Source organism: Semicossyphus pulcher, unplaced genomic scaffold, assembly GCF_022749685.1.
Source record: "Semicossyphus pulcher isolate SPU_LCO1_2020_fin unplaced genomic scaffold, fSemPul1.0.p SCAF_10, whole genome shotgun sequence".
Classification (NCBI taxonomy): Eukaryota; Metazoa; Chordata; class Actinopteri; order Labriformes; family Labridae; genus Semicossyphus; species Semicossyphus pulcher.
Window position 1 is genome coordinate 28,579,235 of NW_027211604.1, and position 13,749 is coordinate 28,592,983.

General features: G+C 40.0%; 1 protein-coding gene across 1 annotated transcript; it reads right to left on the reverse strand.

Annotated features, from left to right (window-relative positions):
- Nucleotides 1-1,024: 1,024 nt before the first annotated feature.
- capns1a (calpain, small subunit 1 a) lies at nucleotides 1,025-13,386 on the reverse strand. The gene is made up of 11 exons (XM_069673726.1): nucleotides 13,144-13,386; nucleotides 10,032-10,090; nucleotides 9,903-9,939; nucleotides 9,717-9,809; nucleotides 9,077-9,134; nucleotides 8,902-8,966; nucleotides 7,164-7,232; nucleotides 6,623-6,701; nucleotides 5,157-5,273; nucleotides 3,216-3,274; nucleotides 1,025-3,099 (listed from the first exon to the last, which is right to left on the reverse strand). Exons 2-11 carry the CDS (start codon nucleotides 10,076-10,078, stop codon nucleotides 3,073-3,075), a joined length of 651 nt encoding a protein of 216 aa, XP_069529827.1. The 5' UTR covers nucleotides 10,079-10,090; nucleotides 13,144-13,386; the 3' UTR covers nucleotides 1,025-3,072.
- Nucleotides 13,387-13,749: the final 363 nt, after the last annotated feature.

The window sequence follows — 13,749 nt, forward strand, 5'->3', positions numbered from 1 at the left end:
TACCGTAGGGTCATCGCAGGATCACCACAGTGGTCTGCAGTCTCTGATCTATGGCGTGATGCTCTTACTTTTCAGATAAAGGGAGCATTAGTATATATCATTGTACTGAATTAACAAGGAATGGTGGCGATGTACATGTTTAAGTATGGAAATAAGTTATTTGTAAGTTATATATTATATGAATGAATGAATGTAAATTGAATATATGGAATATGGAATACATTTGACCTGTAAACCTACAGGACCCTGAGGCGTGCAGGTAAGATTGTGGCCGACCCCTCTCACCCCAGACACAGTCTCTTTGAGACCCTCCCCTCAGGCAAGAGGCTGCGCTCCATTAGGGCCAAAGCCTCCCGACATAAGAACAGTTCCTTCCCCTCTGCTGCCAGCCTCGTCAACAGCCCCTCAGTCACTCAGCGTTTCACAAATGTTAAGACTCTAAATCAGACTCTGCTTTACATCAACGCACACTGGACTTTTATATTATCTGTACACTGCACTATTTTTATTTTTATACTGTAAGCTTTTTGCACTCACCAATATCCTGCACATCTGTACAGTTATTAATTGCACCTGTACATATATTTTGTATTGTTCATATTACCCATTTTTCATCTTGTTCTATTTAAGTCTTACTTATTTTTAGTATAGCTCTGTTATAATTGTTCTGTACAAAAACACCAAAACAAATTCCTTGTATGTGTAAACCTACTTGGCAATAAACCCTGATTCTGAATGAAAGTCTGAATATATAAACTGAAAGGTTGAATAAATAGAATGTTAAACATTATACAGTATATTCTACCCTTTGCCGATTTATGTCATGAATCATGGAGTAACATTACTTGGCCCCTACTTTATCAAAAAATTAAAAATAGAATCAACATAGTTCCAAAAAGTTTTAGCCCCCTGATGGTCCATAACACAATCCTAGTTCATCCTATGAGTGAGAATACATGAGTTTGTCACTAATGTATAACAATAGGAAGAAACAACTGTTCAAGTGCATTAAGAACAAGGCTGAAACATTTCACATCCCATTTTTATTCCCAATATGGCACAGGTATTAATTTTTCAGTAACAATTTAATGACTGTGGCTATTACTACATGGTTAAAACCTTTAATAATGGCATCTTTACTACTGGCTGCATGCATAAGTGGCACACTTATATATTTTAAAATATCACACAATGTGCTGGCATTATCTGGTGCAGGCGTTTTAATAAGTAAACAGTAAAAAGTAAAGTGATCAGAGTTGAGACATGGCTAAGTCGCACAACCTGCATTAAACATTAAATGTCAAAATAAAAGCCTGCCCAGACAACACAGCCTTTCTCGGGATGTTTATGTTTACTTAGTACCGTAAACATTAAGTCTCTTTAAAAAGTGTTAGGCATTTTAGTTACATACTTCAGTTAGATTGTTTAGTGGCTGTAGAAAGCACTTGGATTCCTAACTGCTATAATGCATATACAGCAACAGTGCAACTCTCATGCAAAATAAGGAGAGTACAAATCATTCAATCATTGCTCCTGTGCAGGTGTACCCTAGTTTAAACATCACATAAACATTTGTGTTCTTGTATTTTAGCTGTCTAATATTGTAATTGTAGTCAGTGGACTTGGTGGTAACACAAAGACACTAAATATGACAAAATGTCAACAAATAGTAAAACTTTAGATCTATGTATAAGTTTACAAATATATCTGGCACCCATATATCTGCAGAGACATGCTCCAGCCACACATGTTCATCCATTTCATCCAAATTTTACCCATTGAGAGCTGAATTAGACAGACTAGCTTTTTCCAAAACATTCCTGTTTTCTTTTCCTGTGTTTTGAAGCACCTGTTTGGTTGGGACAACTTTGAGTTATGCAGGTTGGTCCTCTGCTCAAATTGAAGCTTTTAAGCTTTTCTGACAGTTTGGAGGTCACTTAATTCCTAAAAATATGTTAAAGTTGTTCCCAACAGGTGTAGCAAAGTTAACAGCCAAGAAAAGGAGATGTTAATCAAGCAGTCTATGTGTGCCAACAGTGCTATAAAGGATATGATGAGGCAAAGCGGGTGGAAACCACAATATGGATGACCATTAAACCAAAACACGACCCACCAACCTGCAGCTTCACATGGTTTACCTTTGCCCTCTCCAAAAGAAAACTTGTGCCTTGTGGAAGAGTATTTACAGTGATGAGTGAACTAGGCGTTCATGTTTTTGTCTGCAGGTGACACTGAGATGTACGATGGTATGCTCCTAAGTAACCCTAAGACCTTGTTTAAGTTCATATGAAAGAACGGATGTCTGAATTCTTCTTATCACATTTGTCTTGCCCAAACACCAGTATCCTGCCCAACAATGAAAATTTCCTGGAATTTTGATTTCCTGGAAAACATGAGAAAAATGTGGCCGACTCATCCTGCACTGCAACTTTTATGTCCCTCCACCATGACGCACAGCTTGTTTATGTTTGACTGTTTTCAGCGACTGTAAACACCGATCAATATCCATGACAAGGCCCTCCCTAGCTTCCTAAAGCTACTATTGCAATATGCCAGCTATTTCAAGGTCAATTTAAACTGTTAGCATTTCAGCATGAAACACTCGGGTGAATTTTAGTTTTGCTGTTTGACTGTCTTTACAGACCCTTCCAACACACAATCTGTGTGAATCCCTGCTTCCTGCTCTCACATTATGACTTTAAAAAATGTGGGGTGTAAAGCATCCTAATCATATTTTGTCTCCTCTAATTTGGCTCGTCAGCGTGAAGCAGATTAAAAGCAAATGCCATACATACCACATCACTTAAACATACTATCTTTCTGTAGTTGAATCTTGCTGGCTACGTACTCGTCAGGGGGTGTTCCTTTTTGGTTCTCTGTGATGTGCACCATTGTGAGTGCAGGTCGGTAATACAGTATCTATTCTTTTTTTGCAATGATTCAGAACAAACCTGCACCCACAAGGGGTTTGCTACATGACAGGAAGGTGTGGGGATGGTTGAGAAAATATTTGGTACTGTGTAGATAAACAGAGTGGTTCCCTATGAAAAGCAGGAGAGGCATCCTCAGGACTCAAGAGTACATGGTCAGCTGAAGCCACTGGAGAGACACAAGAGCAAAGAAGACGACTTTATGTAAACACTGAACTCTCTTTTCACCTGAAACAATGCTTTTAAAACAAAGAACAATATTTAAGATATCTGCGATCACTTTACCTCCTGAACGTTGACTTTGATGGACCCATTGTTGTCTTTATCCAGGGTTTTGAAGGCACCTGAACCAGAACAAAACAGTTTAACCAACACTCACACCTGTGTTATGACAGTGATGGGTGGATGAACCTTTTGGGACCTTTAATGCTGAAAAAAGATTTCAAGTTTCTGGGCTTCAAACTCAGCAACCACAGCAACAGCTGGTGGGTTGTGATACTTCCAGCAGTCCTTAATGACCGGGGCTGAAGAAGCACCACAACTCACTGATATTAATAGTTATAATCTTACATGTCAGCAACAGTCGATGAAGCCTGTGTGTTATAATTAAATCTGTTCATTTTAGATCTTACTGTGCACTATGCTGCGATAAAACAATAATTGTCCAAAAAGCCTACATTTTAAATATTTTGCCAAATTATTGGTGTAGTTTGTTCGAGTGCTGATTAAGCTCATGTTTATAAACTTGGTTGATATTCGATGGACATTTTATAGTTGAAATGTTATCAGAATCAACATAGTCAATCTTTTATAACATTATTATTAGGTATCAGGTGGAAAGGTTCAAACAAGATATTCTCCTCTTCTAAGCTCAACACTGTGCGGCATTCTGATGTGATAGAATTGGCTAATTTCCTACACACCCACGCTCGTCACAGGCACACCGAAATCAGATATTCATTAATTCAAGTGTCCTTAAATGGAAGACGCTGAGGCCAAGATGAGGCAGACAGATGAGGGTTTTTGACAGTCTACAAAACCCCTTTCCCACCAAAATTTTTCAGTGGAGTATACTGCTTTCGGTCTCTTTCCGGCTGCGTCACCGTCTGACGTCACAAACGCACCCGAAACAGGGTTAGTAAACAGAGAAGATACTACGGAGGTTAGCTCTTTATTGTATCTATTACTCATTCAGTCTGTTTAAACTCGGCGCAGACAAATTTGGAACGATGTTCGAGCGCATTTGAGGGCGGAATTTGTAGCTGAGAAGGAGTCGCAGACATTACCAACTGAGCATAGCATTGCGCCGGAGAGGTGGCGGAGATTAGCGTGTTGACCCGGGTTTTGTGTTCCCATCAATGCCGATCGGAAACGAGGCGATAATTACCCGGGTCTATTGCAGAGCCGGTACTGCTGAATGCCAATTGGAACCTTTCCCACTAAGCAAAACAGGCGGGGTGTTAGTGGGTTTTTTAAACAGTGGGAAAGCGGCTCAAGCGAGAGGTATGTTGGTTCTGCTGGAGCTGTTTGACATGTACATTTATGTTCTCTTGTGGTGTTTGGGCATGAGTTATTCCTTCATCTTGGAAACAAGGATATAACAGTTACTCGGACTCAGATGAACTGACGTCTGAATTCTGGACTATCTGTGACCATTTCCTTTTTGTGTATTTTTCTTGTCTTCATTTTAAATAAATTTGAACATTTTGGTTTTCTGACAGTTTGGGAAAGAGAACCTGGACTGGACTCTGAACTTCTGGCAGTAACACTTTTCTTTTGTCTTCTTCCCCTTTGAAATAACAATAAAACACTTTGTTGAATTTGTTTGTGGTGCTTTGTTTTTTGAGTATACATGTTACTTTTTGGGTTATGTCTATTTTGGTTTATAGATAAGTGATATTTTATTCTTTAGACCTTTGTATGTTTAGCTGTAAAAAATAAAAAGGTACCGACTCACGACAGTAGCATCAGTATTGTTATTCTCTATCCTAACTGGCACCCCGGCTCTTTGTAAACCCAATACACCCTGAAACTGTCAAAATGAATGAAGCCTTTCCTTTTACACTGGGTCCAATACAACCTTTCAAACTGTGCACGTCACAGTACTGAAACAGCTGGGTATCATCCACCCATCTCTCATGTATGAGTAAAGGATTCTTACAACACAAATAAACACGATGAAGAAACACATAAACATGTATTTCAGGGCTGGTCTTTCAAACTTACGGCACATGGCATCCAGCCTCACAAGGCAGCCGATGTAGTTGTCAAAATCCATGTTTCCACTTTCATCGCTGTACCTGCGGATGATCATCTGATACAGCTGGTCATTGAGGGGGAAGCCTGAGGAGGAGAGGGACAGGTCAAACAACTGTTAAACTATTAAACAGCATTTACACAAAGGGCACACATACACATGCTTCAGGCTTCACTGCTTATCACAGAAACACACAAAAAACTGGTAGGATAGTCAAATCATTAACCCTGAACACTGCCGCTCAAACACACAGCTTCTGTAGAGATCAGAAACATTTGACTGGCTGCTCCCACATCTACGCAAGGTGTTGGAATATTGATCGAACAGTTTACCTATTAACTAGTGTTTGCTGGACTAGATGATCTAATCAAATGACGTTTGCAGAAGCTAGGGTCATCTTTACCTTACAAATTCCTTATTTAATTCAATAGTAACAGCAAAATAATGATGTTGAAACAAAGGCTGAAGGCCACATGTCCACATAGCGCCTTATTCAGAGCGCCAGCGTCTTTTTTCAGTTCTTGTGAGCACAGAGCGTATGTGCCCGGCATCTTTTCTCAGAGCACTCCGCCTTTTTTGAGAGGCCGTTCCGAGTGCTTCGAGTTGAAACTTTTCAGAAAGGTGCTGGTGTCATCACCACCTGGTTCCACCAAACATGGAGAAGCAACTGAAGAGTTCATTTGCAAAAACAGATAACATAGTTTTTATACATTTTTTATACATTTTTATAAAACATATTTTTTTATTGTTTACTCGAGGTAATATAAATCAGACTGAAGTTGGGTGGCTTTGATTTAGTAGAAATTACATAACAAAGTAGAAGTGTCTTCAAAAATATAACTTCATTAAAAATATATTATTATCATATCATATATCATATTTTTCCAGAATGGCGTTTATCTGTTTTTGCAAATGAAATCTTGTTTTGTCCGTTTCCGTCTACCTGGAGCTGAACATATGACAAACAAACAGCATCATAACAGAGACCAAAAAGCCCATTCGTGGGAGCAGATCCGCCGGACACTAAATTTTGTGTGTCGTGCTTTTATCGCCCTACGCGTTGTAAGCTTGTTGTCAGCTGTAGTAAGTTAAACTTACTGTTGTCATAGAAACAAAACCGTTTTTTCCCTCACCTGGTGCAACGTTTTTTTCTCTCACCGCACAAGCGCTTCATCCCAGCGCTCCACAGTGCCCTGCCAGCGCTTTTCCACCACAAAAAGGTGCTATGTGGACACATGGCCTTAGGCTAACAAAGCAACCACTGAATCCAATAATTGCTTTGTTTAAAACATGCACAGACATGACTGTAAGTTCTTGATCCAGGACTATTGCTTCACCTGTAGCTGGTATTAATACCGTTGTGTTTTGGCTGCATCTTTTAATACCTGTGCAACATTTCTACAACAATAGAGGGAATTATTAAACAAAGACTGACCAGCAGCTCTGAAAGCGTTGGGCAGCTCATCCGCACCAATGACACCAGAGCCATCAGCATCGTAGGATTTGTACACTCCCTAAAAAATGACAATAAAAACATTTTAGAGAGTTTGCATCTGAAAGTTTTCAGGAACTCTTATTCACAACCTAAAAAGAGTAAAAGTAAATAAAATAATCTTGCTAACCTAAATAAATTTCCTAAAGAAATTCTTTCTTTTTGTTACTTGGGTTACAGGAAATATAGTTATCTGTTTAACAATGTAGCCAATGTAATAATGTGTGCTGTTTGGTAAACCAGATACAGAGATTTTGGCTATTTAAAATACAACAGGTAACTAATAAAGGAGGTCTTTGTCAGGCTGGATATTTAAAACAAAGTCCTCTATATCGTCAACAAACAGCTGCTAATGTTAATCCTTAAGCTACAGTGTCCTCGGTGTTCTCTGTTTCAACAGATGATTTAACACTGTGAGCAGGAAAACACATTTACAGCACCCTGACAGACATGTAGGGCAAATAAAACAACCTTCTGTACTTGCCTGCCATTTCTTTATGTTGTTCCAGAGGTGTTTGAATTCGTGAAAGCCCAGTTTGCCAGTGCTGTCACTCTGAAACTGCATTAAGGAAGCCAAAGAGCCTGGAGTGTTCAGACAAAGTGTGATCAAGGTGCTCTTTTGAGGGGAACATAAAAGACTATAAAAGGGAGAAAAAGACTTGCCAGGCAAAAAGTTAGAAACCTTTATCAGATGCTTATTTCAGTGAGATGCTAAAGAGACAGAAACACGGCTAAGCTTTAAGCATTACACCTCATATATCCATCTGGAAAAAAGGCTTTTCACTTTTTACCAGAACAGACAACAAGTTTCCATCTTTAGTTCAAGCTTAGACAAACAGTTGCACTACTTGTTGGCAGGCTGTGTTTGCCCAAGGCGTCTTTACGTGCCTCCCTCTTTTAGGTGGTTTAAAACTCACAGCAGGGAAGGAGTTTAAACTACTAGTGGGACTTGTTTACAACACTGCAGTTGGGGTTTACTCTACAAATGAAAGGAATTGCATAACTCCTAGCTGTGTTTAAACTGTTTACACTCACTGTATTGTTCTTCTTAAATATGCAAGTGTTCACTAAGAAAAGAAAAATAAAGTTTGCATTACAGCGCTATGGAGACCTCTTTCACACAGGGCAATAGGACAGCACGATGTCGGGAAAAAATGCATTGGCAATATCTTTCTTTTATCTGCAATGTATGTTTCAAATAGTAGTTTTAAGTTTTAAATTTCACCATAAACACCAGCGTGTCATTTATGTACAGATAAACAATAAGGTTGGTTGAACCCCTGCCAGTGACTCCAACACCCAGGTAAGAGAGGAGAGAGAACATACAAGGAGGTATTTGGGTAAAACAACTGGTGCGTTCATAAACTCACAAATTAGCTTGTGTTGTGTGTCAGAGTTGTGTTATTTACAGTGGAGGATAAACAGACCTGCTGGCGCCACTGAGGATGGTAAAACTCTCAAACAAGCCAAGCATAGTCTTGAGGCTTGACCCTTTCAAGGTCGTTGACCCTGAACATTCTTCAGGCCCAGTCGTGAAAACAGTTTTGGATGATTAAAGTTGTTATCTCGAAGATCTCTATTTCATTCTCTTTGGTGGCACCTATGGTGATAAACGGTGATTGCGGGAGCACACTTCCCAGATATCCAGACAGTGCTGCATGTGTGACGTCCACGGTTGGCTCCGGTTGTAACTCTTTATTTTCCTATTTGACGGTCGCTTTCCTTTTCAGACTGTTTGCTTCATGTGAGCGTCCAACTTGTTTCTTTTTCTTTGGATTTTCACTTCTTGTTGAAGTTGTATCTGTAGTCATCCATCTTTTCTTTGTTTGTTCAGCCATAGTAGATTACTGTTTACTCGCAACACTTACAGAGAGCGGAAAAGCAGCCGCTTAGCTCCGCCTACCCTCTCTGGCAGACCAACCACTGCTGGCTGATGGAAAACGCGTCACTAACTGGGCGCCGCTTGTGATTTTTTCAGTGAAAGTCGCACCAGACACCCAGTCTGTAATACTGCAAATTCAAAGGCTTTCATCAGTGAGCCATAGGCTCAATCACCATTGTGTTACCTCATTCGGCGATAGATAGAGACTTAACAGACATTTATTATAGCAGTAATAATTTGCCTAAATGTTTTAATGTATGTCCGCAGCCCTTATAAGCTGTGTGTATGAGGCAACACACCCATCTTTACAGCAAACTGCCTACTAATGAAAGAAGGATACATCCATGACTGCCACCATGCTTCTACAGGACTCGATGCTGAAACCATCAGTCTTCAGGTCTCCACCTGAAATACAAACAGAGGAGTCAACCGTCAAGTTGTATGTCCTCCTCAAACAGACAGGAGAAGTAGCAGGAGAGAAGGATGGCCCTTAAACAATGACAAGAAACACTTACGCTTTGAAATGATTCTGTTCAGGATGTTCATCAGCTCGTTTGGGCTCACTTCCATGTCCTTTATGACAAACAAACCAACAGTGTAAGAATCACAAAGCAGACACCCAACTGTCTGGTGTGACAAAATAGGTTACGTAGACAGTCTTTGAAGAGTTTAAGTGGAATACCAGTACATTTGTTTTTTTTTTACTTTTATATATTTTGGGGTTTAAAGGAATATTACGTACAAAAACTTTTGGAATTGCTAAGGCAGTTTGCTTTAGCCAGTAGCCACAAAACAGGCTGTAATGGCCCGATCACTACAGAGATAGACCTTTTTGTTTCTTCTTTTTATACCAGAAACAACTGTTCCTTCCAAAATACTCCAAAGCCACCAAACTACATGTTCAAAAACAGGTATTTTACCAAGCAGAACACAGGAGTTGCTGTACTACCACTGCCTCGACCGGTTAGTTTGTCTGTGTCACACAATAACCCTGACGAACTAACCGGTCGAGGCAGTGGTTTACCACTGTCTTCTATCTAATGAGGAAAACTTTTTGTACCCATTAGTAATTAGTAAAGGGCACAAACTTAAGAGGAAATATGTAGATGTTTTCTTACTGATTAAAATATTTAAACAAAAGAACAGGAAGCTCACCTCTCCGGCGAGCTGCTGGAAGACTCGGCGGAACTGCTTCTCCTCGTCGCTCTCATGCTGCTCTGCATACACGGCTGGTCTGCGTGGTGGAGGCTGCAGGACAGAGTCACAGTGAACATAAGAATCCAGAGTATAACAGAACAGTGGTTGTCAGATAGAGCTGCTAATGTTATGAATGTTACTCACAGGTTCAGAGGGCACAAACTGGGCTGGGTCGATGTTGCTGCAAAGACAGGACCAAATATTAAGTGAAAATCAAACAACCAACCCTTCGACCTTATTATGGCCAAAACAGATACTTGTGCAGATTATTACCTGACAACATCAATGACGCCAGAGATTAATGTCTTGGCCCAAAACATCTTCTGTTGACTCTAAACAGAAAATTAAAGACAAATTTAAGATTTACAGCACAATCTCAATTTCAAGTTCACAAGTTTAGGCCGACTAAAGAAAATGTTCATCACTATGGGACCAATCTCGGATCCCATCGGCTATAGCCTAACGACGTTATAGCCTCTGGGGACAATGGTCAAATTGCAACATCATGATGCAGATTAGTAAAAGTAAAGCTTTGTCAGGTCTGTCCTCAAGGGAAGAAAACTACTTTAAAATGCTCGTTTGTTGAACGGAGATTGGATCGATAATTTCTGATGCACTCGAGGAAGTCAGGAAATCTAAAGGCTGAATGGCTTTTGTGACACGATGCAAGGGAATTTGTCTCATGTTTGAATTTTAGATCTAGAACGGATTGTTAGCTGAACTTGCTGCAGATCTGGGTTTCCGTTATCTGGTAGTTGCTGGTTTTTACCAGTAAAATCTGTTTAAGTTCGACATATTAAAAATCCAGCGGTCATAATGTCCGGTGAAAATAATATATTTTCAACATAAAAAATATCTCTCATTAGAACTCCGTCCCCTCAGTGCTTCAGGAATATGTTAAACCAGCCATCAGAATTCATTATTTGTCATTTTGGCAAACAAATTACCCGCAAGGACGAGTCAGTAGCCCCAGCCACAGCTCCTGTCATCGATGCCACAAGCGCACAAGATGACAGGGCTCCGCGGCTACGGAGGCTGGAATTTCACCATGGCCTGTGAAGTCCTTATCAGGGATTTCAGTGGATATTCATTAATATTAGTATGTATAACGAACTGCACTTCCTCAGGGAGAGAGAGAGAGAGAGAGAGAGAGAGAGAGAGAGAGAGCATGCAAATGGACAGCGCAGACGCAGCGTAGAAAGTGGTCATATGAGTATGAGACATGTTGTTCCACTGTAGCCTATAAATTTCGTTACGTCCGACTTACAGCTGAAGGTTACTACAGACTTTAAATTAGGCCCTGTGCACCAATTAGACTTAGATTAGACTTAAATAAAAGGGCATTATAACAAGAGAGAGTCATCTGTGATCAGACGTAAGTTGATCGACAGGTTTCGTTTTGTCAGACAGGTCCTGTTTGAATTAATGAAAGAGCTCTCCCCCTCAGCTGTAGCATGTTTCGGACAGAAACGCGGCGCTGTCCCCGCCCTGCAGGTGCTGACTGAGCTCAGATTTTGAACAGACAGAGGGAGACATGATAAATGTACATCGGACAACGGGATGCTTGATTATTTGTGTTCCCTCATTTCACATGCATCTTTCTTTACTTGTTTTGTTATCCATATCTTCTGTCGATCATTAGAGAAGTTAGTGAGTGGAGCATGTGGTGCTTGGTAACAGTCACCGCTATTCGAGTGTTCACGTGGACACACATCAAGAGACCGGTGTCAGTTTGGCTTGCTGCACTCGGTATAACTTCCAATCAAGAAGTCGGTCATAGCTAATTCGGACGTATCAGATAAGACCTATTTCTTTTTTATGCCCAGCTGGTGCGCTCAGCTCCTGAACTGTAGACGGGAGTCCTTGTTTACAGTGACAGAGTGATCACTATCTCATGCACGACTCCTCCACAGGTTGAAAGTGCGACATTAACCGTATCATATGTAAATTTTTGGCAAAATTATTGTAGGGACAATTCAGTAATTTCCCAATTCTACGCCCTTGATATATAGCCAGCCTATCAATTTTTAAGCTAAATAAATGCAGATCATATATGACCGTAATTTCACCCATTTATCCGGAACATTGGAAACTTCCAGGACACGTGGACCGGCACAGATTTTTTCTAACGGAAACCCTGCTGTAGATGTCTGTTTATAGAGATTAATAAGAAGCTAAATTGTTGTCAGATGACCTCTGATGGGAGTCATTATGCCGCATTATGTTCCGCCTGCTTTCACTCTCCACACTGTCCTGCACACGCCGCGGCCTGCTGATGCATGATTGGTCAATATTACTCAGACTACAAGCGTACTACAAACGGAAACCAGAACACTTTCCACGCCTAAAATCCACGTCCCATCGGATTCTACATAGAAATGTACAATCTGTAAATCGAGATTACTATGGGATTAAGGTATTTTGGATGCGTCTGGAATATGAATATTAAAACGATTTGAAAGCTGTGATCTATTGAAAATGATTTTAATCACAAAACTGGGTCAAGCAATTACTTTGACCTTAATTCCAACACCCCTCTTCCTCTTACAGGATAGTGTTTTTTCATTATTTGGGTTCTCTAGAGAGATCTGTCAATTTCTTGTTTAATTTCTATAATGCAAAATTTTTCAGAAACACAAATCAGTCCTCAGCATACAAACAACAAGTGTAATGAATGTCAGCCATTAAAATAGTAAATTACTTGTTTTAAATACTAGTTCCTGTCATGTTAGTGCTATGATAACCGGTTTAGCAGTACAGCAGTACAGGTTTAGATGGCACGTCCTGTGTTTTTTTTTCTATTACTAATTAACGGCACACCCACTAGCCCCTCTTAAAATATTTCCTGTTATGGAAAAAAACGCAATGCCCCACCCAGAGAGCGAAAAATAGATATCATTAAAAAAGGTTATCTTTGTGCACCACTCGTTTATAATAGCACATGTGAACTTGTTGAAATATGAAAAAGTTCAAACGGGTTTATAAAATTAATGAAGTGAGTGCGTTATAAAAGTACAACGCACCCTAACCTCTAACGTACCAGAGAGATCTGAAAGTAAACTCTAAGGTTATTATTATTTCTGTTTAGCTTATATTATAGACCTTGTCCACGGCTGCTGCATGATGCGGTAAAAACATGCTCCACATGTAACTACTTAACTTTAAAGGCTTTAGCTAAACTACAACGCAATGACGTTAGCATGAACAGCCAAATAACTTTAGCTTCAGCTAAGCTAACATGAGGCTATCTTACATGGGTTGCTATGAACGGTCTGTCAGATTCAACAACCCTCTGACTTGACGCGGTTAACACTTATCTAATTCCTTACTGGTTTCTAATGTAAACGACACTCTGGTCTAATAAAGTAATGACGTTAATATTTACCGTAAGGTAACAGCCCTCTGTAAAGTTGTCTTCGGGATATTTGGCTGAGTTCAGCTGCCAGGAGGGTCCGTCAACAACACGCCCCTACTGACGCTACAGAGAGGAAGTGGAAGAGGAGAGGAGGTTTCACGGATATTTCCGTCTTTAGTTTAGCTTTCAGTAAAGATCATTCTTGGTAAGATATGATGAAATCAATGGAATCCTTTAGCTTTTCTGTATATATAACGGTACAGTCTGGTGTCTGGTAGCCCTGGAAGCGATTTTAGAAGTGCCTTCAAACTAAATGTCAACCATGTGTGGTTGATTGTTTTGGACATGCGCAGTGCAAAAAGACGAAACGCTGGGAACGTATCAGCTTGTTACGGTAGCGAGTGTAAGATGCATAAGTATGCATTTTGTCAAGTGTTTTGTCAAACAGTATATCCAATCAAACGATGCTAGGAATAATGTTTGACGAAAAATTCATGGTGCAGTGCTGATCTGCGCCCTTTCTGACCACGACATTTCCGTGATAGACTGTATGTCTTGATATTTATATCATCTTTGTTGTGGTTCTCTGTGCTGACTTGAATTCATCTCTTTATTTATTTATTTACCAGTGATGTG